A 23961-nucleotide genomic window follows, 5' to 3' on the forward strand; every position below is an offset into this window, starting at 1 on the left:
TCCCTGTCTCTGACTGAGCTAGGGTGGGAAGAAGATGGTGGAAAATGTGGGTAGCCAGGGAATCACGACAGACATCAGGCCAGGTTCAGAAGTAAAGGAAAAGGGACTCAGTCAAGCCAGAGCTCTGTTATAAAAAATACCTTTGGGGTGGGTGAGGGAGGGATCAGGCAGGGTCAGGGATATTCCAGAAGCATCCGTAGGAAAGAGGTGGGGGCGGGAGGAAGGGGCCTCAGGTTTTGTTGATGCGAAGTTTGAAGGCCACGCGCCCAGCAAACTTGTCGCGCTCGTCGTCAGTGGCGATGTTGGCGGCGTTGACGCGGCACTCCACGTTCACCTCCACGTTGGGGGTCACATTCAGGAACTTCACGGCCACCAGGGGCTGCGTGTAGTTCACCTGGGCCAGAGGAGGAGAGCGAGGCTCCAGGCCCGCGGCAACTCGGCCTCCTCCCCAGGGCCCCGCTCCCCTGCAGGCGCCAGCACCCGGCCTCCCACGGGACTTACGTGGAACTTCTTGCCGTAGTAGGGGAAGTACATGAGGTCGATGTTGCCGTTCGCAGGGAACATGACGAAGTTGCCGAGATTCTCAGCATCTTCATCTCGCTGTGGGGGGCGCAGGAGGGTGGGGGAGAGCATGTGAGGGAACCCAGACGCTCGCCAGACTTCCCTTTGTTCCTCCTTGACCCCCAAATTATTCTGTCTCATATCCGTATCCCTTGAGCGTGGAGGCTGGTGTGTTTGCGCGTGCACAGGAGCGGGTGTCCCATCTCTTCCATCAAACTGGGAAGGCCTCCAGGACGCTAATGAGCCTGAAGCCTCCTACTGCCCTCCCACCCCAAATTCTTACCCCATCCTCAGGAATCGGTTTCTGGAGCGGAGCCAAGAGAGAACAGATAAATGAGTAAGGGCTCAGTAGGAAACAAGGAGGGGGATAAATGAAGAGGGGCAGGAAGTTCCTAGAGAGGACAGAGGTGGGGGGAGCAGGGTTCCAAGGACAACTTAGTGGTGGCAGGTGGTGCCTCCAGATCAGCAGCTACCAGATACCTAAAAAGAATTGAGGGATAGGAGAGACATGGGATGGAGAGCAGAAGACATGGTCAGGGAATAGAGGAGAACATGGAAGGGTTAGGGAGAGAAGCCAGAAGCAGGGCTTTGGGTGGAGTCAGGAAGGGGGTGTCTATCCACACAAAAGAGCAGACTTCTGCATCCTAGAGAGAAGCAAGAGGGGTGGCAGCCCCTTGGAGTTTGAGCCATACTGGAGCCCACTCTTACCCCCTTGTCCCTAGAGTGATGGAGCCTCTGGGAGCAAAGAAGATAGGGAGAGATGGGTGAATGACATGGAAACCATGAAGGACAAACAGGTGCACAACGCCCAACAAACTCACCTTCCCCACACAGGTAACATTCATGCTCTGGTTTGCTCCTGCGTAGAAGTTGATGACCTAGAGCGGGGAGAGTCAGTCGTGAGGGTTAAAGAAAGAAGTTGTCAAAGACACAAGTATCCAGCCTTCCAACCACGATCTCAGCCTCCAATGGCCCCATTTCTCTTGTTCTCTCAGCCATTCAAACATCTAAAAATCTCCCGAAGCCCAAGAGCCCCAGCAAAAGAAAGCAACTGCCAGCAGATGGTAGCCCCAGCTCCCTCCTCCGTTTCCCCTGGGAACTAAGGTCATGAGTACCCGGTTCATCTTGATGAAGACACAGGGCTGTCCTGTGCTGTAACCATAGTGGGTGGGGTCCCCAATGCCAGAGCAGTCGCCCAGCTGGGTCCGGTTGAACTGGCAGGCACGTTTCGGGTAGTTGAGAACTCCGTTATCTGGTTGTTCGTAATAGCGCCCAGGGAGGCAGACATCATTCTTTTGGGCTTGGATGGAGTCATTGTAAGCTACGGGGTGGGGAGGGGGGGGAGAGTCACAGGCCTCATGTTCTGCTCCCAGGGTCCCCAGTCCCCTGCCCCGAGGTCCTGCACAGCCACATCACCAGCCCCGTACTCACGCTCCAGGAATTTGTTGAGCTTCTGAACATGCTGGTCCCAGCTTTCAGTGTCACTGACATTGACAATGACATCTAGGTTCTCAGTCTTAGGGCGAATCATCAAGCCTAGTCAACAAAGGCGAGAGTGAGGGGTATATATAAGATGAGGGATCACACACAGAAGGAAAAAGATGGACATAGGGAACACCAGGGTGAGGGACAGGTGAAGATCCGAGATCGTCTTCCCGGGAGGGAGATCTCCTGTGAACATCTGCCACCTCCCCAGATCACAGAGCTCTCAGCTGTGGGAAATGGGAAGGCAGACTTCAAGAATTCCCCAGGGCTTCCCTGGTGGCTCAGTGGTTAAGAATCCTCCTGCCAATGCAGGGGACATGGGTTCAAGGCCTGGTCCGGGAAGATCCCACATGCCGCAGAGCAACTAAGCCCGTGCGCCACAACTACCGAGCCTGCGCTCTAGAGCCCGCGAGCCACAACTACTGAGCCTGCGCTCTAGAGCCCGCGAGCCACAACTACTGAAGCCCACAAGCCTAGAGCCCGTGTCCCACAACAAGAGAAGCCACCGCAATGAGAAGCCTGCACACCACAATGAAGAGTAGCCCCCACTCGCCGCAACTAGAGAAAGCCTGCTTGGGCAATGAAGACTCAAAGCAGCCAAAAATAAAATAAATAATTAAAAAAAAAAAAAAGAACTCCCCAGCACATGGTGACTGGATCATCAGAACCAAACCTCTGAGAAGAGCTGACAGCCTGTGAGTTCCTTTTGGATACCTGGGGGCACAAGAGCAGTTAGAGTGGCTGGTGGGGGAGCCTCATCACTCACCCGGTGTGGCCAGTCGGTCCTGGTACTTGGGGGTATGGTCAGAGACCGTCTGCAGCATCACCCACATGGTGAGGGTGAACATGGCGGTGAGGAAGCCATAGAAGACGAGGTAGAAGAGGAGGATAAAGGCTAAGGAGGAGGAAACAGGGTCAGCAGGTTCCAGGTCTCCCTCGATGACCTGACCTATCCCCACACACCCCTCTCCCACTCAGAGGTTCTGCACAGGAATGGATCGCAGAGCCTTGGGAAGCCTTCCCCTGGAAGCAAAAGGAGACAAGCTGAAAAACGGCAGTTGTGTCTGGCTTCCAGCCATGACTCCCAACCCTTCCTGGTCCCACAGCACAGTGAAGCCTGACCTTGTGGAGGCCACAAGAGACCTAAACTCTTGTTGCTGGCACAACTCATAGTATAGGCCGCAGTCATTTTGCCACAAATTACGTTCTCAACTCCTCAACCTTCGTGGCCCTGAAAAGGCACAACATCTGATACCACTGTATCGGTACTCATGCTTGAAGCTGTCTAGCACAATGACTTTCAAGCTGGCATTGGCCCCAGTTCACAGCCAAACTCTTACCCCATCCCTCAGGGCGTGGATGCCCACACTCAAATAGCAAAGTTTCTCTCTCAGAGCCCCACAAAAGCCAAACCTTGAATGAGGCTCCTGCCAAGCTACAAAGTCTCTCAGAGACAGCTGTCCAGAACCTTCAACAGTCACCTACCCCCCAATTCACACACAGCACCCAGGGCAGAGGCAGGAGTAAACGTAGACCTCCAATAGCCTTTCAGGCATAGAGCTGGTCCTTGGTGGATGTGACACGCCACTCCGTCACTCCTCAGCCTAGTGTGAGTACCTGCTGTTTCCACCACCCCAGACCCCCAGTCCTTCCATCTCAGAAGACACTTCACTCAAGAAGCCTTCTCAGATTCTCCCAAGCACTCGTGGATCCCTCCAGTCCCAGGGAGTGGACTTCAAATTTCCTGCAGCAAGGACTGCATCGGACCCACCTCAAGTGCCCCAAGTGGCTGGGCTAATGGGGACCGCGTTCAATTAGTGTGGATGAACTGTAAGCTGTGTCACACAATGTCTCCTGTGCTTCGACCTCCCTCGATTCTCCCTTTCGGAAGAATTCCACCCCTCACTGGCACCTATGCCCAGCACGGGACCCTCAACCAGACGCAACTCCCTCCACGCCTCCCCAGTGGCGCCAAGGTATGGGTGGGGAAGGAGCCAAGCCCCGCAAGCCCACAGACACACTGGGCCAGATGATGTACATGTCTCACCACTAGTGACCACTCCCTCCGCCTGCGACATCTGAGCCGAACACCCAGCCCCGAAAACCTCCCCATGTCACCCCGGCGCAACAGCCCCCCGCCCGCCAAGCAGTCACAGAAGGCTCCAAAACACCCGGTAGTAGGACACAGACAACTTCCGCTGTGAAGAACCCCCTCCAACACACTCCCCACCTCTCCAAGGCCCGCCCGCTCATGAACGTTCCCAGGGTCCAAGGGGTGGGCTCGAGCTAAAAATAGACGGGGCTGGCTAGCTAGTTAGAGTCAGAGGGAGGGAAGGGTCTCTCTTCTGGGGAAGGGGGGCGACTGTGCGGAGCTGACCGGCCCCCGACAGCGAGCGCGAGCGCCGCGGCGCGGACACGCGCTCAGAGCCCGCGACCCCCCGAGCGAGGGGGCTCCGCGGGGGGCGGGAAGGCGGCAGTGACCTACTTTCTCCGCCTCCGCAGCGGCCAGCCAGGGAGATTAGACCGGCGATTCGGCGCCCTCCCAGCCCAGAGCCCGGCAGGGGGGCCGGACGCCGGGGACCCGGGAAGGGAGCTAGGGCTGCGCCGGCGGGACCTCGTGTCCCCGGGGCGTCGCCCGGAGGACCCCCAACCCCTCGCGCGGCCGGCCCCGCATACCCCAGCTGGTCCCGGTGCGGCCCATGAACTGGTGCGTCCTCGGGTTCCACACGAACTCCTTCCACTCCTCAACCACCTGCCCGCAGCTCTTCTTCTCTTTCTGAATGACCATCTTGACGGCGGGGGGCGAGTCCCGCGCGGGGCGGGGGGCCACGGAGAAGCCGGGGTGCGGCGCGTGAAGCCCCCTCACGCACCAGAACGCGCGGGAAGCAAAGGCAGCGGGGGCGAGGGAGACCCCCCTCAGATATGCAGCTGCTGCAAATTCCGGGGCGCAGGGCCACACGTTGCGGGGTGCTGGCTGCGCGGCGTAGGATGCACAGAACCTAGCCCCCCCCTGCAATGAAAAGGGGGGTTGTCCGAGCAGGGGAGGATAAAAAGGGGAAGGGGTGCGAACGCAGCTTCACCTTCCAAACCTCCCAGAAGCAAAACGAAAAGGGATGCAAAAATAGACGGCTGCAAAACCCGAGAGAAGCGCATAAAAAATCGGGGTGCAAAGAGGCAGGGAGAGGTGGGGGAGGGGGCCGCCCCGAAATCCGAGATGCAAAGAGGCTGTGGAGGGGGGTCGGGTGACCGTTCAAGGCTCTTCTGCCGATCGGAGACCGCCACACCAGCGGTGGCTCGGCCGCGGGGGTGGGGTGGGGTGGGGACGCGCAGTTGTGGGGGACAGGCAGGGATAGGGGTCCCCCGGGCGGAGGCTCCGCTCTTCAGCAGTGCGGGGCCGGCAGCCGCGGCGCGCAGTCTATATACTCCGCGGCTCCGGGGGTGCCCGCCCCCTTTCCACCCCCCCCAGAGGCCCCGCCTCCTCGCTGCTGGCCTGGGCGACTTCATGCATATGCAAATTTGGAGAAAGGGATTGGGCCCGCCCCCCTGACGCCTCTTCAGGACCTAGAGGTCTCTCCCTTACCCACACCCCAGGTACTGGACTAGATCTGGGTGAGTGGAGAGGATAGAGGGCGTGTCCGGGCGGAGTAGAGGGAAAGATAACCCCCGAGAGACACAGAAGACAGAGAGGAAAGCAGATATATGCTGAGGTGGGGGCCCCATCTCAGGCAGGGAGTTAGAAAGAGACTAAGATCCAGGAGACGGGGCAGAATGTGAGACGAATAGAGAAGGAGCCAGAGATCAAGAAAAACAGATCGAAGAGACCAGCTGAGGTACTACACCAGCCAGGCTGGAAGCTAGAACAGTCCTCAAAGAGATCAATAGAGGCCACCACAGGAGGGAAATTCCCCTTATGGGAACTGCTACCAATCCCCCTCCTTCTCCAGTCCCACTGCCGCTTCTCCCACCACCTGGTTCTCCCCAAGCCTGGGGGCTTCCCTGCCTTCCCACCACATCCCTCATGAAACCCTTCCAGGGACTTCACTGGTGGCGCAGTGGTTAAGACACTGCGCTTCCAATGCTGGGGGCCCTGGTTCCATCCCTGGTCAGGGAACTAGATCCCACGTGCATGCCGCAACTAAGGAGCCAGCCTGCTACAACTAAGACCTGATGCGACCAAGTAAATATTAGGGGGACAAAAAAGCCCTTCCAACACCACATTCCCAGCCCCCAATACTGCCCTGAGACCCCAGCCCTGGAGCCCCATCTGCTTAGGTGTTCTGCCTCCTCCCACCCCCATGTCTGAACTCCCCTTCTCATTTGCCCATTTGGGTCAACAAACATTTATTGAGCACCTACTAGAGACCTTGTGCAATCCAGCGCTGGGGAGGTAAAGTCGTGGTTCTCACAGGGCTCCAGAGACCCACAGTCTAGTAGGGAGGTACATGGGCCTCCAAAGACCTCCTGTTAAGAATTATTATCTGGGACTTCCTTGGTGGTGCAGTGGTTAAGAATCCACCTGCCAACGCACAGGACACAGGATCGAGCCCTGGTCCGGGAAGATCCCACATGTCTCGGAGCAACTAAACCCATGCTCACAACTACTGAGCCTGCACTCTAGGGCCCGTGTGCCACAACTACTGAAGCCCACCTGCCTAGAGCCCGTGCTCCGCAACAAGAGAAACCACCACAACAAGAAGCCCACGTACCGCAACGAAGAGTAGCCCCTGCTTGCCGCAACTAGAGAGAAAGCCCGTGTGCAGCAATGAAGGCCCAACGTAGCCAAAAATAAATAAATAAATTAATTTTTTTAATGTTATTTTCTTTTTAAAAAATATTTATTTATTTTGGCTGCGTCGGTTCTTAGTTGTGGTGCGCAGGCTCTCTGGTTGTGGCGCGCGGGCTCCAGAGCACGCAGGCTCAGTAGTTGCGGCGCGTGGGCTTAGTTGCCCTGCGGCATGTGGGATCTTAGTTCCCTGACCAGGGATCGAACCTGAGCCCCCAGCATTGGAAGGCGGATTCTTAACCACCAGACTACCAGGGAAGTCCCCAAAATGTTATTTTCTTTATCTAGAATAACATTAAATAAATTTAAAATACCATGAAAAGTCGAGAGAAGAACCATGGAAGAAAGGAAAATATTTTATATTTTAACACCCCAACGACACTTTTTTTCCTGCTTCTTTTTTTTTTTTCGGTACACGGGCCTCTCACTGTTGTGGCCTCTCCCGTTGCGGAGCACAGGCTCCGGACGCGCAGGCTCAGCGGCCACGGCTCACGGGCCCAGCCGCTCCACGGCATGTGGGATCTTCCCAGACCGGGGCACGAACCCGTGTCCTCCGCATTGGCAGGCGGACTCTCAACCACTGCGCCACCAGGGAAGCCCTTTTACTGCTTTTTGAACAAGGAATTCCACATTTTCATATTGCACTGGGTCCCACAAATTATGCAGCTGGTCTTACTTCAGTCCCTTCTGCAGCAGACTCTGGATTAATTTTCTCAAAATACAGTTTTAATTAGGCCACCCCTCAGCTCAAAGTTCTTCGGTGGCTTCCTGTGACCCTGCAGGATGCAGTCCTGATCCTTCAGTCTAACCTTCAGGGTACTCCATATCTAGACCCAGTCTGTATCCCCAACCTCCTTTGCCATTAGGCCCCAACTAGTCCTCTGCTGGAGCTGAGCCCGCCACTCCTGGGACAGGCTGTGCTTACTCTTGACTTTACACCTTTGTCCATTTCATTTCTGCATCCTGGAAGACTGCCCACCCTTCAGAGTCCAGCCCCAACTCCCATTCATTCATTCAATGTGTACCTAATGAGCATTTGCTTAGAGCCAGGCACTATTCTGGTCCTTGTGCTGCTGGGACTCCCATTCCAATAAACAATAAAAACAAACAAATAATGTTAACATTATGCAGAAAAAAATAAAACAGGGTGATGTGCCAGAGTGCCTGCATGGGCATGGATGGCCTTACTGAGGAGATAATTTTTAATTGCCCCAAGGAACCCAAAGGAGCCATAGGTACAGGTAAGGGAAGAGCTTTCCAGGTGGAGGGAAGGGTGAGTGCAAAGGCTGGGCTTGAAGGAGGGATAGCAAGATTCGCACAGCAAGAGATCTGAGAGGTAGGCAGAGGCCAAATCATGCAGGTCCTTGTATGCCAAAGGGAGTAGTTTGGATTTTAATCCAACCATCACAGAAACAATTTGAATTTTTCTGTGGGTTTTTTGTTGTTGTTTATTTGTTTGTTTGGCCACACTGTGCAGCACATGAGATCTTAGTTTCCCGACCAGGCATCGAACCCATGTCCCCTGCAGTAGAAGCACAGAGTCTTAACCACTGGACCGCCAGGGAAGTCTTAATTCTACGGTTTTAAGCAAGGGATCGACATGATTAAATTTAATGAAAATCACCACGGCTGCCGTGTGAGGGTGGACCATGGGAAGCGAGGAGACCAGGTAACGGGGCTTTGCAGCAGTCTGGGTGGGAGATATGGATGGCCTGGACCAGGGCAGCAGCTTTGCAGATGGAGACAAGAGGATGGGTTCAGAATCTATTTAGGAAGTAGAATGATGACCATGGCTAGTGCCTAGGCTTTTGTCTTGAGCAACTGGGCTGAAAACTCTTGTATTTTATCTTTTCAGCTAGATTGTAAGCTCTTTCAGAGCAAGGCTTTCTATATATCCTCCATACCCAAGCAACCCACAGAGCTACCGAAGATAATGCCTGGTTGCTGAATTGGGCTTAAACATGGAATGGCTCCTTCTACGAGAAACCTCAGGGAAGCAACTTGCCTTTTCCTTCATCGGTTAAGGAGCACGGAAATGGGCCATTCTCAATCTGGAGAGATGAGGCCTGGATCTTACCCTCAACACACACAGCCTGGCAAACACAGGCCTGCAGATGGCCTCCAGACTGTTGGTTCAGTCTCTGCCCTGTACCCCAGGCTCACTTGGAAAAGAAAGAATGAATGTCTTCTGTACATTTAGGGCAGTTCTGGGGTAAGGCTGAGATAGTGTTGCTCCTTTCCATGCCTTCTCCTAAAGGTGAGGGTCAGCATGAGGAGGGCTGGGGGTAGGGAGGAAAGAACACTCTACTCCGTGCAGCATTGGTGTTCACAGGGAGACAAGCTGAGGCAGGAGTGAGGGGGCAAAGAGCCATTACAAACCTCCAACCTCTTTCCGGAACACAGCCCTCCCTCCAGCATCTCCAGAAAAGAGGAAGGGAATAAGAGCTCCCACACCCCCTCTCACATACCCAGAGCCTGTCTTAGGTCTGTGCCCAATGATTCCCTTCCCCCTACCAACCAAATCCCAGGGACTCAGCTGTTTGGGTTCCCAGCAAGATGGGTCTTTGTAGAGACAAGAACAAGGAAAGAAGAGAGCTCCAAAACACAGATATGGCGGGGTGGGGGTGGGGGGCAGTGGGAGGAAATGTAGCGGGTTATTATTTAATGGGTACAGACTTTCAGTTTTACAAGATGAAGAGTTCTGGAGATGGATGGTGGTGATAGTTGCACAACATCGTGAAGCTTAATGACACTGAACTGGACACTTAAAAATGGTTAAGATGAAGGGCTTCCCTGGTGGCGCAGTGGTTGAGAGTCCGCCTGCCGATGCACGGGACACGGGTTCGTGCCCCGTTCCGGGAAGATCCCACATGCCGCGGAGCGGCTGGCCCCGTGGGCCATGGTCGCTGAGCCTGCGCGTCTGGAGCCTGTGCTCCGCGACGGGAGAGACCACAACAATGAGAGGCCCGCGTACTGCAAAAATTAAAAAAAATAAAAATAAAAAAGGTTAAGATGGAAAAAGACTGAGGAAAACTGACTGGCTTGAATTTACTATTATAACACCTCTCCTTTCTTGCAATTGTAATGGCCTAGAGCGTCTTTGTTTTATGTGGTGAAGGTATGTGTGATATTATGAAGGTATATATTTGTATTCTGTAACCGTTAAAGACTTAGCCTGACTTTAAACCATGCCACCTGGAACTAATATATAAATGTTTTTTATCTGTTGGCTTTTCATTTCATCCATGTATTCAATATATCTTGATTAAATTGTAAATTTCTCAAAAAATTGGTTAAGATGGTAAATTTTATGTTATGTGTATTTTACCACAATTAAAAAAAAAGAAAAGAAACACAGATGTTCCTGTGCTGACTAGATCAAGCCCCAACTCCTCAGCAGGACATACAAGGCCTCTCACCCCGTGGCCCAAGGAGCCTTCCCAGTCTTCCCTCATTCCATCTCAGCCTGCCCCCAGTTCAGCCACATCACACACCCTTCCTTATCTTCCATACCCGGCAGGCTCAGACTTATATTTCAAGAACTATGCAGGAGGCTAATGATATAAACAAGAGCAACATCTCTCATACAGGGAGCACTTTCTATATGCCAAGCATTGTGCTACACATCTGACTTACATGATTCCACCAAACCCTCCTGGCAACCCTGAGTAAGGTGACTTGCCCATTTTGTAGATGGGGAAACTGAAAGGTAAAGAGGTTTAGTCATTTGTTCAAGTTCCTGGCACTTCCTAAGAGATCCCTATTAAATCATTTTACATATCTATCTCTCTCCCCAGACCCCTGTTCTCCAGGGCCAGGACCAAGTCTTATTCATGTCTGGAGTCCCTATGGAGTACCTAACACAGTGCTTGGCATACTGTCAGGGTCCAATAAATGTTAGTTGATAGAAAGAAAGAGGGAGGGGGAGAGAGAGAGAGAGAGAGAGAGAGAAGGAAGGAGGGAAGGGAAGAGAAAGGTAACACACAGGGTGGAGTGAGTGAGTAGACCAGGTTTGGAGACTACAGCATATGCTGTCAAGCTCCAGAATGGTTTTTAGGGGTGTGGGAGAGGCAGGGGACACTGGGCTGGCATTGTCGGTGCCCTTGGTGGGAGCCTGGCAGAGTCTGTGTAAAAGCAGAGTCAGTCTTAATGAAAGAGTGTAGACAGCTCTGGATGGTAATCAGGAATCTTGGAATCTAGGGCAGGCTGGAGAAAGAGAGGTTGGGAGCACAGTGTCCTGGACAGGATGGGGTAGAGGGAGGAGAGAAAAGCTAGCCCTTGGGAGATTCCTCAGGGACACAAGGCCAGGAAGTTGCCACTCAGAACAACTCCCTTGGTGGGGACCAGGTGTGTTCAAGCCCTTGAGCCTCTCTCCCCACTGGCTTGCTCATACCCGAGACCCCCATAGGACTGGTTTCTTTTCAGGTTTCTATTCAGGTCTCTGCTCAAGTGACACTGCCTCGGAGAGGCCTTCCCTGATCACCTGGCTAATGCTGCCCCTCCCCTACCACCCTTGATTCTACTACAGGATTTTATTCCCTTTATAGAGACAACCACTATCTGAAATGACCTTGCTTATTTATTTTTGTTTATGGACTATCTGGCTGTCTCCTCTCTTATACTGTGAACTTCATAAGGACAGGGATTGTGTCTATCCTTTTCATCAATGCATTCTCAGTGTCTAGAACAGTGCCTGGCACACAGTAGGTGCTCAGTAAATATCAGTTGAATGAACTTATTCAAGTGGCCCAGGCTGACCCTGAACATTGCCCAGGGGACCAGAGTTGAATTTGGGCTCTCTGGACATGCCGAGGACTCTCCTGCAAAACACTCTGACTGGAAGGAGGCAGCCATAGACTTGCAAACTTGAGACTGTGGGGGTCCAAGGAGGGGCCTAGGATGTGTCTTCCAACCCAGAGACTCTCTGGGGTCACTTAGGTCCTGGCTAATCCTTGTAGAAGGGGGACAGCAGGTCCAATGAGTGACTCACCCTGTTGCCTGGGTTACTGGTAGGAAGATCCTCGTAACCTAGGAAGCTGGGACATTGGGATCCCCATGGGGTCTGGAGATGGGGGATGGGCATGAAGTTTTCCAGGGAGCTGGGGCTGAGGCAGGAGGGTACCCCAGGGATGAGATGGGGCACCAGGATTCTCCAGAGGTCTGGAGGCTGAGTCACCATATATTCTTTGAGGGCAGAGATATTCCTGACTCTGTCTGTTCTTTCCAGCTGGGACCAGCACAAACCAGTTCCTGTTTAATGGAGTAAAGACAAATTCGTCTGGGAATGCGGTTAGTGGGTCGAGATGAGGAGAGATAGAGGCAGCCTTCTCCCTCTGCTCTCCCCCCCTTTTCTTTCTCCCTGCTGCCTCCACCCCTTTTCCCAAAGGCCTCCATCTCTCTATGACCCACTCACGCCCCCTGCTGCTCCTTTCTTGGATAGCAGTGGCCTGTCTAAAGGACAACAAAATCCCATCTCTTCCCTTCCCTCCTGATTTCTGGGGACCAGCCCCAGAGGAACAAAGCTAAAGCCCCAAGGCAGCAGCTGCGGGGGAAGGAGGTGGGCTGCTGGCTCCCAGGAAGTGACTCGCATCTGGGGTGTGTGTGTCTGTGGGTGCTGTTGCTGGGATCTCAGCCTAAGAAGTCACCACTTCCTCAGGAAGCCCTCCTTGATCCCCAGCCTAGGTCAAGGCCACTGGCCTTCAAGCTTTCTCAGTACCCTGCCTGCTCCTTTATGGCGCATATCAGAGTTCCCAATTATCCACTCACTTGTTAGTCTTTGATGGATGCCTGCCTCCCCCAGGGGACCACAAGCACCGAGAGGGCAGGAAGCAGGGTTAGTTTTTTGTTTTGTTTTGTTTGGCCACAATGTGCGGCATGCAGGATCTCAGTTCCCCGACCAGGGATCGAATCCAGGGCCCCTGCATTGGGAGCTCGGAGTCTTTTTTTTTTTTTTTTGCGATACGCGGGCCTCTCCCGTTGCGGAGCACAGGCTGCGGATGACGCAGGCTCAGCGGCCATGGCTCACGGGCCCAGCCGCTCCGCGGCATGTGGGATCTTCCCGGACTGGGGCAAGAACCCGTGTCCCCTGCATCGGCAGGCAGACTCTCAACCACTGCGCCACCAGGGAAGCCCGGGAGCTTGGAGTCTTAACCACTGGCACTAGGGAAGTCCCGAAGCAGGGTAAGTTTTGCTCATCAGTGCAACCCGATGCTCAGCACAGTGCCTGGTACATTGCAGATGCACAGTAAATATTTGTTAAATAAATGAATGAGTGACATTCAAAGGAGGTTCTTAGGTGGGGATTTAACGGGTAGTGTCAGTGCCATTGCCTGGGCTCTGGGGGCAGCTGTGAGTCCAGATGTCCTGGCTTCTGCTCAGGGCCCGGTCCATGTCCAGCCTCTGGCCTTGTGCCCAAAGGCCATCCAAGCAAAAGGATGCAGAAGAGGCCTCTCCTAGAGCGAGGTAGTATGGAGGGGGCATTAGGGTGGCCAGGGTCCAGAAGCTCCTCCCCACTTTTCCAGTCCTTTAACCTAAATTTTTTAAAGCACGTCCTCCCACTGTCCCCTTATCCTCTCTCTTCTTGTGGCCTTCTCCTCTTCCCTCGCAGAGATTTCCTTCCTCTAAAAATGCATCCCTTCCCACCTCTTCCCCTCCCCTTAGCTGTTTCCCATGGTGTGCTGAGAAACTTCAACATCACTTTGTTACCTGGCAAAGCCCCCAGGAAGAGACGCCCCTGTGTCTGGGCCCAGAGGTTGAGGAGGGAGCCAGGGTCCATGGGAGGCAGAGCAAGAATCTCCTTCTTTGTCCCCTGACTCAAAACCACCCTGGACACAGTCAGCTTCAGCTGAAGAGTGATCCCCAAGATGAGGGGCAGATCCAGCCCTGGCCCTGACACAGAAGACAGCACCACTTTCTGCAGAGTGTGTGGGAAGGGACATAAGTTGGGGAGGAAACAATGAACTGCATCTGCTCCGTGTGGCTCCACCCCTGGCCGCCTTAATTCCGTCTCTTAGCCATGCAGTCTATCTACTGGCCATTCCCACCACCTCCATCCTGCCTTAACTCTCCTGGCTTGGCCTTCTATAAAACCACACCCTCCCCAGGTAAATATATAATCTAACAGAAGTCACTGTTTGCTGTGGGCAGCTTTAATATGTGTCTCTGCCCGCCCACCCCAACCCTTAAACCATCGTAATATTGACATTTTATTTTATTTTTATTTCTTTATTTTTTCGTAATGTTGACATTTTAGAGTCCCCTTTTCTCCCACTGCTCCCAGGCTCCACTGAATACAGGCAGCATCCCCCTCTTACTTGATCTCGGAGGTGGAGGCTGAGCCAAAAAGGGTTTTCTGGGGTCCCAAGGGCAAGGAGGTGGCCTGAGCCTGCTGCTAGCTGGAGTCCCAGGTCCAAGGAGAAGGCCCAGGGCTCTACATGAGGCCGGGGAATGTCTGGGGGGAGAAATGATCCTCCTGAGGTCTGAAGGCTGGGGATTCATGGAGGGAAAGGGCTAGTGCTGGAGGGAAATGGACACAGAGCTGGCCATGGAGGGGGAAATAACCTTTACCTTGGAGACTGAATTCTGCACCAGTCCCTGGCGGGAAGAATATCCCAGGTTGAGACTCTACAGCACAGCTTCTGAGACTAGTGGGGACAGATGCTGAGGTCTGGGCCTGCTGGTCCAGCCAGTCATCCCGGCGCAGGCAGCCATCCAGGTCAGGGACCAGCTGGAGCCCGTTGGGGGAAGGGAAGATGCAGGGGATGCTGGAATCAGGATATCTGAGCCCCAGTCCCAGACTCCCACCCTGTTTATTCCCCTCCAAGACGCAAGCATTTGGCCTCCCCCATGCAGCTCTCACCCCATACCCCCTCCTTGAAGTGTGGACTTAGACCCCCATGGCCACCCAGCCAGCAATGCTTTATGAGCTTTGGTCATGGTTCCTGCTCCTGTGACGCAGTTACCGGCAACCAGAGTTTGGAGGCAGGGAAGAGCAGCACCCCCAGAGCAATCCTCATGGTGGGCTGGGGTTTGTTCGCCAGTGGCCCAGAGACCTGTCTCAGATGCAGCACCTCCTCCCCATCCAGCCCCAGCATCACAGAATCCACATGGATCTTAACTTCCATCTGCAAGAAGAAAAAGAGAAGAAGAATCAGAGGTTCCTGGGGCCTGCCTCTACCACTTTCTTCAGAGGCAGTCTAGAAAATGCCATACTGAAGATGGCAGAGTAGAAGGACTTGAGCTCACCTCCTCTCATGAAGACGCCAAAATCACAACTAACTGCTGTACAACCATCTACGAAAAAAGACTTGAACCTACCAGAGGCAGTCTAGTATGGCAGAAAGAACACGTACTTGAAGAGTCAGCTGGCATCCCCAGCTCACTCTGGACTTGTCACTTACATATTAACTAAGCCTCAGAACTCCCTTCTGAAAAAACGGGGACAAGAACAGCAACTTCTGGGACTTCCCTGGCGGTCTAGTGGTTAAGACTCTGTGATTCTGGGACTTCCCTGGTGGTGCAGTGGTTCAGAATCTGCCTGTCAATGCTAGAGGACACGGGTTAGATCCCTGGTCCCGGAAGATCCCACATGTCTCGGAGAAACTAAGCTCGTGTGCCACAACTACTGAGCCTGTGCTCTAGAGCCCATGAGCCACAACTACTGAGCCCGTGTGCCACAACTACTGAAGCCCGCACGCCTAGAGCCCGTGCTCCGCAACAAGAGAAGCCTGCGCACCGCAACAAAGACCCAATGCAGCCAAAAAAAAAAAAAAAAAATTATATTAAAAAAAAAAAAAGACTCTGCACTTCCACTGTGGGGGGCACGGGTTTGATCCCTGGTCAGGGAACTAAGATCCCGCATGCCAAGCGGTGTGGCCAAAAAAAAAAAGCAATTTCATGGGGCTTTTGTGTGGATTCAATGAGATGACAATGGTAAAGGGATGCCCAATAACTTGGTTCCATTCCCTTCCTCACACCAGCTCAAGACACCCCTCCCTCAGGACCAGATCTGGATTACCTGGTGCCACCTCCCATTGTCCAGCCGGGGTCCAGCGCCCACTGTAAGTTGGGCCCAGTGATTATGAAGTTGGATCTCAGGCCTGCCATCCCGAAGTCCCAGCACAAACCATTCATCCTCTGGGTTGGTATCACCATAAAAAATCACTCCCTCTGGATCCCAGGTCCGAAACTCAAAGGAGGAGATGGTTCTGGAAGGAAAGAAGGAAAGACTGTGTATGGGGTGTGCTCTTTGAGCATAGATGTGAGGTTGAGGGAAGTGGAGTTCAGGGAGAGAGAAGGACAGGGAGACAGGGAAAAGAGCGGGGCTGGTGCACTGTTTATAATAGCTAAGACATGGAAGCAACCTAAAGGTCCACCGATAGATGACTAGATAAAGAAGATGTGGTACATATATGCAATGGAATATTACTCCGCCATGAAAAAGAATGAAACAAGGACTTCCTTGGTGGTCCAGTGGTTAAGACTCCAAGCTCCCAGTGCAGGGGGCCTGGGTTCGATCCCTGGTCAGGGAACTAGATCCCACATGCTGCAACTAAGACCCAAATAAATAAATATTTAAGAATGAAACAATGCCATTTGCAGCAACATGGATGGACCTAGAGATTATCATACTAAGTGAAGTAATCAGACAAAGACAAAATACCATATGCTATCACTTACAAGTGGAATTTAAAAATGGATACAAATGAACTTATTTGCAAAACAGAAACAGACTCACAGACCTAAAAAACAAACTCATGGCTACCAAAGGGGAAGGTGGGGAGGGATACATTGGGAGTTTGGATTAACAGATACAAACTACTATATATAAAATAGATAAGCAACTTCTGTTGCTTATTCCTTGAAATGTGCCAGCTTATATTTTATCATCTTTTTTTTTAATCACTTCTTACTACCAAGTTTGAGCTCTGCTTTTTGCTTCTGTTTTAGGAGCAATGACCTCAATAAAGAATATTTTTGGAAAAAAAAAAAAAGATAAGCAACAAGGTCCTACTGTATAGCACAGGAAACTATATTCAATATCTTGTAATAAACCATAATGCAAAAGAACCTGAAAAAGAATATATATATACTATGTATCATAAATACATATATATATAAAATTCAATGACTTTGCTGTACCCCAGAAACTAACACAACATTGTAAATCAAATATACTTCGATTAAATAAAGCAAAAAAAAAAAAAAAAACAAGAGAGGAGCTGATGGAGAGAGGGGACTAGGTCAAAGAATTAGGTCAACCCCATACTTTATGATCTTGGTGAGGTTAAAGGTCATGATGGTTACAGGTTCTTGTCCAGGGCCATTGCTGAGGTGCAGAGCAGGCCGGTCCTGAGTCCTCTGCCAGAGAGAAAAATAAACAAGCTGAAATAAGACGTGCCAGAGACAGACAGGAGGGAGAAGCACTGCTACAAGGCCAGAGGAGGAAAGAAAGGAAGAGAGCAGAGCTACAGTGTAGCTCACTTAAACACACACAGGGCTTAGCACCCTGTCCTGCTCCTGCACCTGTCTGGGGAGAGTATGTCTCACGGCCCGTCCTTCATGGCTGGGAAGCAGCAGTAGCAGCAGCAGCGGCAGCAGCAGCGGCAGCCCATGCCATGTGGCCGGTGGACCTCCGCTCTCCATAATGAGTCGCGGTCCTCTCTGCGTCTCAGACAACTCTGAGGAGAATGCGTGGGGGCAGGCAGCGTCGCACATGGTTGGTGGAGGGTTAAAGGTTGCCCCGGGGGAAGACGGGAGGCAGGAGACAGGGCCACTGACCCTACGGCCCCTCTGAGGACAAATGGAGTGAGGGACAGAGTTCCTCCACTACCCTCCCCCACTGCTGAGAAAGTTTCTGAGCTGGGAGAGGACACCTCACTTCCCCTCTCCTTCTAGAGCCTGACCTGGGTCCTCCAAGCCTTCTGCCCACCTACGGAGGCTGCCTTGAGGACAAACATGAGATCTAGAAACAGACATGCCCGGATCCCCAAGTAGCATCCTCCATAAGGCCTAGAGCTGAGACATGGAATCCCAAATACTAGCTGGGTGACTGTGGGCAAGTCACCCTACCTGTGTGCTTTAGTGTCCTTGTCTGCAAAATGTGAAAAATACTTACTTTCCGGAGTTACTGTGAATGAGGATGAATTGAGATGATACAGGCACAGTGCCTGGTATCTGCTCTGAGCTCCTCCCTTAGTATTTTCCCAGGCTTCTGAGGCTTGCGGCATAGGGAGGTATTGTCTCTGAGTGTGATTCAGTGGATACTAAGAGTCCTGGTCCCTCTCCCCCATTATCGTCTCTTAGCCGTGGACTACAAGGCCTAACCATTTACCAGTAGAAATTCATCACCCTCTCCCTGACCCACCTTAAAATACAAATGCCCCCAAGAGGAGTAACACTTTGAGCCAGTAGAGCTGGAGGTCTTGGGGCTCACCCCGAGTCTGGATGGGCTGGAATGGGTGAGTTGGGGTGAAGGGTAGAGCAGGTATCACTGCACACTTCAGGGAAAGAAGGAGGTATCTTTTGAGCCGTGGGGTTTCTCCAACGGAGGCTGGAACACCCAGATAACAACAACGAGGAAGCCTCGGCAGTCCAGCCTTGACCCCGGCGGGGAGTGCAGTCAAGAGACCCGGCCATAGGGGCAGAGCTGGGGGTGGGGGGTGGGGGGGCGCGGGGGGCGGGGACATTCCTGCTCTGCAAGCTGATTGGCTGGCAGGTGCGCGCTGGAGGGGCCCGAAATTAGGGGCTACCAGGCCGTGAGGACCATTAGTCCCACCACTCTCTCCGCCCCGCGGCAGCCGCAGCCGGAATCGGGCTTCTGCTTCCCAGCCCGTGGCGCCCCCACCACCTCGCTCCCCACCACTCCCCCGGCTTTCCGGGATCCGAATTTGGAGGCCCCTTAAAGGGTCCCCGTTGCTCTTCGCCCGGTCCTGAAGAGCGGAAGTGGAGATCCTGGACTTCGGTTCCAGACGGTGGAGATCGGGATGGCTTCCGTGCTGATCCGAGAAGCCAAGGAGGGAGACTGTGGAAATATCCTGAGGCTGATTCGGGTGAGGGCTGCGGGCCGGAAACCGGGGTCCCAGAGGGGGTCAGAGCGGCGCAGCTGGAGTGGGGACGGGAAGGAGGAGGTGGGAGCAGAGGGAGGAGCGCGCCCAGGGCTCCTGCTTAGGGAGCAGTGAGGCCCTCCTGCCTTAATCTAGCCTCTGTCCGCACGCTGTAGGAACTCGCTGAGTACGAGAAACTCTCAGACCAGGTGAAGATCAGTGAAGAAGGTACGGGCCCAACACCTGAGTCCTGACGGACGCTGGGGTGGAAGTGACGGAGGCTGGGGTGGAAGTGACGGATGGGCTCCCAGGCAGTAACTCCAGACTGGGCACACACCCAGGCCTTCTTTCTCTATCTCTTTGTCACAACTCTGATCTCTGCAGCCCTGAGAGCAGATGGCTTTGGAGAGAATCCTTTCTATCACTGTTTGGTAGCAGAGATTCTTCCTGCCCCCGGGGAGTCACAGGGTAAGAGCACCCTGATCTCAGAGGTGCCCTCTCCAGTCAGCCTCAAAGGTCTCTTCCCCAGGTGCCCAGCGGCCTGACCCTTCTTTTTTTCTCTCTCAGGGCCCTGTGTGGTGGGCTATGGGCTATACTACTTCATCTACAGCACATGGAAGGGACGAAACATTTATCTGGAAGACATCTACGTGAAGCCAGAGTATCGGGGTACTGGGCAGAGGCCGGGATGGGAGAAAAGCAACCCATAGACTGGACCACCATCCCTTGCCTCTTAATCCTAGCCTATGGTCTTTTCTGATCCCCTTCAACTCAGACAATCCCTCTTTTTGCCTTTTTCTCCCCACATCAGGTCAGGGGATTGGCTCCAAAATAATCAGAAAAGTGGCTGAGGTGAGGAGAGGGATGGGGCTACAAGCTGGGCCCTGGCAAAGCAAAGCTGTATGGGAGGCACCTGGGTTGAATGGAGGGCGAGAAAGTCTTTTCCTTTTTGACCCAGGAAAGTGAGTGGTGTCTTCTCCCACAGGTGGCCCTGGATAAGGGCTGCTCCCAGCTCCGCCTGGCAGTCCTAGACTGGAACAAGGGGGCTATGGACTTGTATAAGGCCCTAGGAGCCCAAGATCTGACGGAAGCTGAAGGTTGGCACTGCTTTCGCTTTGAAGGAGAGGCGATGAGGGAGTTGGCAGGAAAGTGACGCCATCCCTTGGGGATCTCTATTTCAGCTTCTTCATCCCCACCAGCTCAAGCAGTCCTCAGAGACTGTCTCCACTGACCAAGTCTTCCCTGAAGGAAGGGAAGGAGGTTTGGAAGTGAATATTCCCAGATGGAAAGAACAGAGGTGAGGAAGAGGCAAACCTTCCCACCTCCTTGTTAAGGGTGAAAAATAAATGAGAATTCCCATGTGTTGATGTGGTGTTGGGTGGAGGAATTGAGGATGTGACAAGCTTCAGCTATTACGACCCTTCCTCAGTGTTTTCTGGTCAGTGGATGTTGCTCCTGGGGATAAAAGTGGGCCTAAGATGACTTTCACCCACAATGGACCAGAGTATTGGCTCTGGCCTCTAGCATATATATGAGGCTTGTTGGTCGGGTTTGGGACCCAGACAAAGGCCTCCAGTGTCTGGACTGGGCTGTGTGGAATCCGAGACTGAGGCAGGCCCACCGACTCAACAGATGGAGCAGGCTGCCACCTGGTGGCGACATTTTAGGGACACTGGGAAGGACCACTGGCCCCAACTTTTTAAAAAATCCGCTCAGCTAGCGAGTGCTTTTTCTTTTTCAAAAGTCACAAAGCCTTTATTTTCAGTTCAGCAGAACCAAAACAAACCTTTAGGACCCATGGAGACAAGAAGGGAAACAGGTTCATTTCCTACTTTCATAGTATTTTATTATACAAGTAATGCAGGTTTGTTGTAGAGAAGTTTGAAGGGACATATTAAAATAAAATCCATAGGGCTTCCCTGGTGGCGCAGTGGTTGAGAGTCCGCCTGCCGATGCAGGGGACACGGGTTCGTGCCCCGGTCTGGGAAGATCCCACATGCCGCGGAGCGGCTAGGCCCGTGAGCCATGGCTGCTGGGCCTGCGCGTCCAGAGCCTGTGCTCCGCAACGGGAGAGGCCACAGCAGTGAGAAGCCCACGTAATGCAAAAAAAAAAAAAATAAAATAAAAAAATAAATAAATAAAATCCATAGCCTTACTTACATCTCTACTCTTAACCCTTTGGTATTGATTCTTTAGACTTTTTCGATGTACATATATACATATAATTAGTTAAGTGTGTGGGGATTTATGGGATCAACTCTTTTGCAGCCTGTTTTTTCATTTAACAATAAATCAGAAACATCTGCCTAAGTTATTAAACACATCATCACTTTCAGTGATGACATATTATTCCTTTTGTGGAGGAACCATTGGTTAAATGGTCATAATTTAGACACTGAAAGTAGACAAGCAGGTAACATAAATGTGTAAATTGTAAAAAACAGGATCAGTGGAGTCTAGAGAGTTGAAGATCCATCTTAAAATTCAAAAAAAAATACAATTCAGCCAAACAACACTTCAAAGGCCCAAATTCTTCCAGAGTGGTGCCAATTTTGGGCCCTTAAAACGAGTTTACAACAGATGGGCCTTTAGGACAAACTTGATTGAGAAATAGTGAAGCTTGTCAGCCCCTTCCACAGATGGGAGCCAGAAGAATCCAGTTTCATGCCCTTGGCTCATCTAATCTGGCAGGGATGAATATCTTTTAAACATGAACAAGTTATCTTTTGATGGCACTTTTTAAACTTAACTCAGAATGAATTATTTCTGGAAGGACACACAAACAAGCAGAGAGTGGTTGCTTCCAGGGAGAGGAACGAGGTGTCCAGGTAACGGAAGGAAGGGGACTTTTCCCCATATCACTTTGGATCTTCTGAATTTTGTGCCTCACCCATGTAGTACTTCAGAAAAATGAATAAATAAAACTTTAAATGCTAATGCAGAAGAAAAGAGTATGAACTAGAGGGACTTCCCTGGTGGCGCAGTGGTTAAGAATCTGCCTGCCAATGCAGGGGACATGGGTTCGAGCCCTGGTCTGGGAAGATCCCACATACTGCGGAGCGACTATGCACGTGTGGAGCCTGTGCTCCGCAATGGAAGAGGTCTCGGCAGTGAGAGGCCCGCGCACCGCAACTAGAGAAAGCCCTCGCACAGAAACGAAGACCCAACACAGCCAAAAATAAATAAATAAATAAGAGTATGAACTAGGAAACTTAATATTTCCAAAATGTATCTTGCCCCCATCCTGTTTTGTCTTTGCTTTTCGGAGTTTACACTTGTTTTTTTCCAAAATGTATCTTGCCCCCATCCTGTTTTGTCTTTGCTTTTCGGAGTTTACACTTGTTTTTTTGTTATTCGCTCACCCTGACCCAGATCTTACCAGTTTTCATAGGGTGTCTTTGCACCCCAGCATCAATCCATTCTGCAGCCACCCCATGGTCTCCCACCTACTCATCACTTCATTAACCTCCTGTAGGGTGATTCTATTGAGTGCTGGGGCTGACCAGTATGGAGTGAAAATCACCTGGGTTCTGGCCATTCCAGGGAGAACAGAGGGGAGGGCATTTAGGGGGAGGGATTTTTAAAGAAAGAATAGAGAAAACTTAAAATATCTCTCAAATCTGTCCACATCCCTAACCCCACTTCCACTATCACCTCTCTTTGAAAATTCCTATAACCTCCTAACTGATCTCCCAGCCTCCTTCTGTAACTACCCCCTTCCATGAGGTTATTTTATTTTTAATCATAGATATACAGTATACTATTTAAAGTGTCAAATATCTCTACAAGACCTATATAAGAAAACAGTAGTCTCCCAATTCCCCTAACTCTTCAGAGTCAATCACTTTCAATTGAATTTTTAAATTGTATTGTTATGGGGGGAGTTGTATTCACCTTCATATTTCAAATTCAAAATGGCATACAGATATTGCTACTTTTTTTTTTTTTTTTTTGGCCGCATTGGGTCTTCGTTGCTGCATACGGACTTTCTCTAGTTGCGGCGAGTGGAAGCTACTCTTCGTTGCGGTGCGCAGGCTTCTCATCGCAGTGGCTTCTCTTGTTGTGGAGCACGGGCTCTAGGCGCGTGGGCTTCAGTAGTTGTGGCACACGGGCTTAGTTGCTCTGAGGATGTGGGATCTTCCCGGACCAGGGTTCGAACCCGTGTCCCCTAGCATTGGCAGGCAGATTCTTAACCACTACGCCACCAGGGAAGTCCAGATATTGCCACTTCTTGATGTTTCTGTTTCGAGCACTGGTATTGACCTCCCACTGCTAACCCTCTTTTCCAACCCCTCTTTCACCCCATCCCTACTTCCCAACCTCCCATCCTTCCAATATTATATCATAACTCTGGATGGATCTGTGTTTCGTGTTTACGTGTTATGATTATGCAAATGCTCTTCACAGTTGAGCCATGTGGATTGTTATAGGTGTTTTTCTTTCCTTCTTTTTTTAAAATTTATTTATTTATTTATTTTTGGCTGCGTTGGGTCTTCATTTCTGTGCGAGGGCTTTCTCTAGTTGCGGCAAGCGGGGGCCACTCTTCATCGCGGTGCGCAGGCCTCTCACCATCAAGGCCTCTCTTGTTGCGGAGCACAGGCTCCAGATGCGCAGGCTCAGTAATTGTGGCTCACGGGCCTAGTTGCTCCGCGGCATGTGGGATCTTCCCAGACCAGGGCTCGAATCCGTGTCCCCTGCATTGGCAGGCAGATTCCCAACCACTGCGCCACCAGGGATGCCCTTCTTTCTTGCATCATTTTTGTTTTCCCTGAAATTAATACTTGCCTTGTCTCCTTTATTCTATTCGTTTGCTTAGTTTTCTGTGTACTCTAATTTATCCCCCAATTCTCCCTTAGTTATGTTAATCTCTTCTTAAGAATATACAAACACGTAAGGAATTTGATCTATTTCATTTTGAAGAACTTTCTCACGGAGCCCTTAGACCTGCTCCAGCACACAGTCTGATCTTTAGGCTGCACTGTTGGAGTCCCCTTTCACATCCATCTTAGGGACCTTTGCCCCTCTCTTGACAGCCTGTTTCCCAGAACTTATGTACTCACATTTCTCGGTTTATTTTTTTTTTATTTT

The 23961-nt window shown here is 51.8% G+C and overlaps 3 protein-coding genes across 5 annotated transcripts; 1 reads left to right on the forward strand and 2 right to left on the reverse strand.

The window, feature by feature from the left end:
• Window positions 1-229: 229 nt before the first annotated feature.
• On the reverse strand, window positions 230-4834 carry ATP1B2 (ATPase Na+/K+ transporting subunit beta 2; the record flags this gene model as incomplete). Its single annotated transcript, XM_079725073.1, has 7 exons — window positions 230-394; window positions 502-600; window positions 1383-1439; window positions 1677-1882; window positions 1993-2097; window positions 2813-2941; window positions 4723-4834. 7 exons carry the CDS (start codon window positions 4832-4834, stop codon window positions 230-232), a joined length of 873 nt encoding a protein of 290 aa, XP_079581199.1.
• Window positions 4835-13132: 8298 nt separating this feature from the next.
• On the reverse strand, window positions 13133-17485 carry SHBG (sex hormone binding globulin; the record flags this gene model as incomplete). The annotated part of the gene is made up of 8 exons (XM_079725559.1): window positions 17354-17485; window positions 17097-17188; window positions 15846-16035; window positions 14791-14952; window positions 14396-14555; window positions 14143-14279; window positions 13535-13742; window positions 13133-13281 (listed from the first exon to the last, which is right to left on the reverse strand). The coding sequence occupies exons 1-8, from the start codon at window positions 17471-17473 to the stop codon at window positions 13133-13135; spliced, it is 1218 nt and encodes a 405-aa protein (XP_079581685.1). The 5' UTR covers window positions 17474-17485.
• A 1287-nt stretch (window positions 17486-18772) lies between these two features.
• SAT2 (spermidine/spermine N1-acetyltransferase family member 2) lies at window positions 18773-20225 on the forward strand. Of its 3 annotated transcripts, XM_079725253.1 has the most exons (7): window positions 18773-18879; window positions 19050-19101; window positions 19258-19341; window positions 19441-19542; window positions 19685-19725; window positions 19859-19970; window positions 20055-20225. In XM_079725253.1, exons 1-7 carry the CDS (start codon window positions 18814-18816, stop codon window positions 20102-20104), a joined length of 507 nt encoding a protein of 168 aa, XP_079581379.1. In that variant the 5' UTR covers window positions 18773-18813; the 3' UTR covers window positions 20105-20225. The 3 variants fall into 3 exon arrangements, with proteins under 3 accessions (XP_079581379.1, XP_079581378.1, XP_079581380.1); XM_079725252.1 differs by having other exon boundaries at window positions 19859-20172; XM_079725254.1 differs by lacking the exon at window positions 19258-19341 and having other exon boundaries at window positions 19859-20172.
• The last annotated feature ends 3736 nt before the right edge of the window (window positions 20226-23961 follow it).

The sequence above is a fragment of the Hyperoodon ampullatus genome (genome assembly GCF_949752795.1).
Source record: "Hyperoodon ampullatus genome assembly, chromosome: 19".
NCBI lineage: Eukaryota > Metazoa > Chordata > Mammalia > Artiodactyla > Ziphiidae > Hyperoodon > Hyperoodon ampullatus.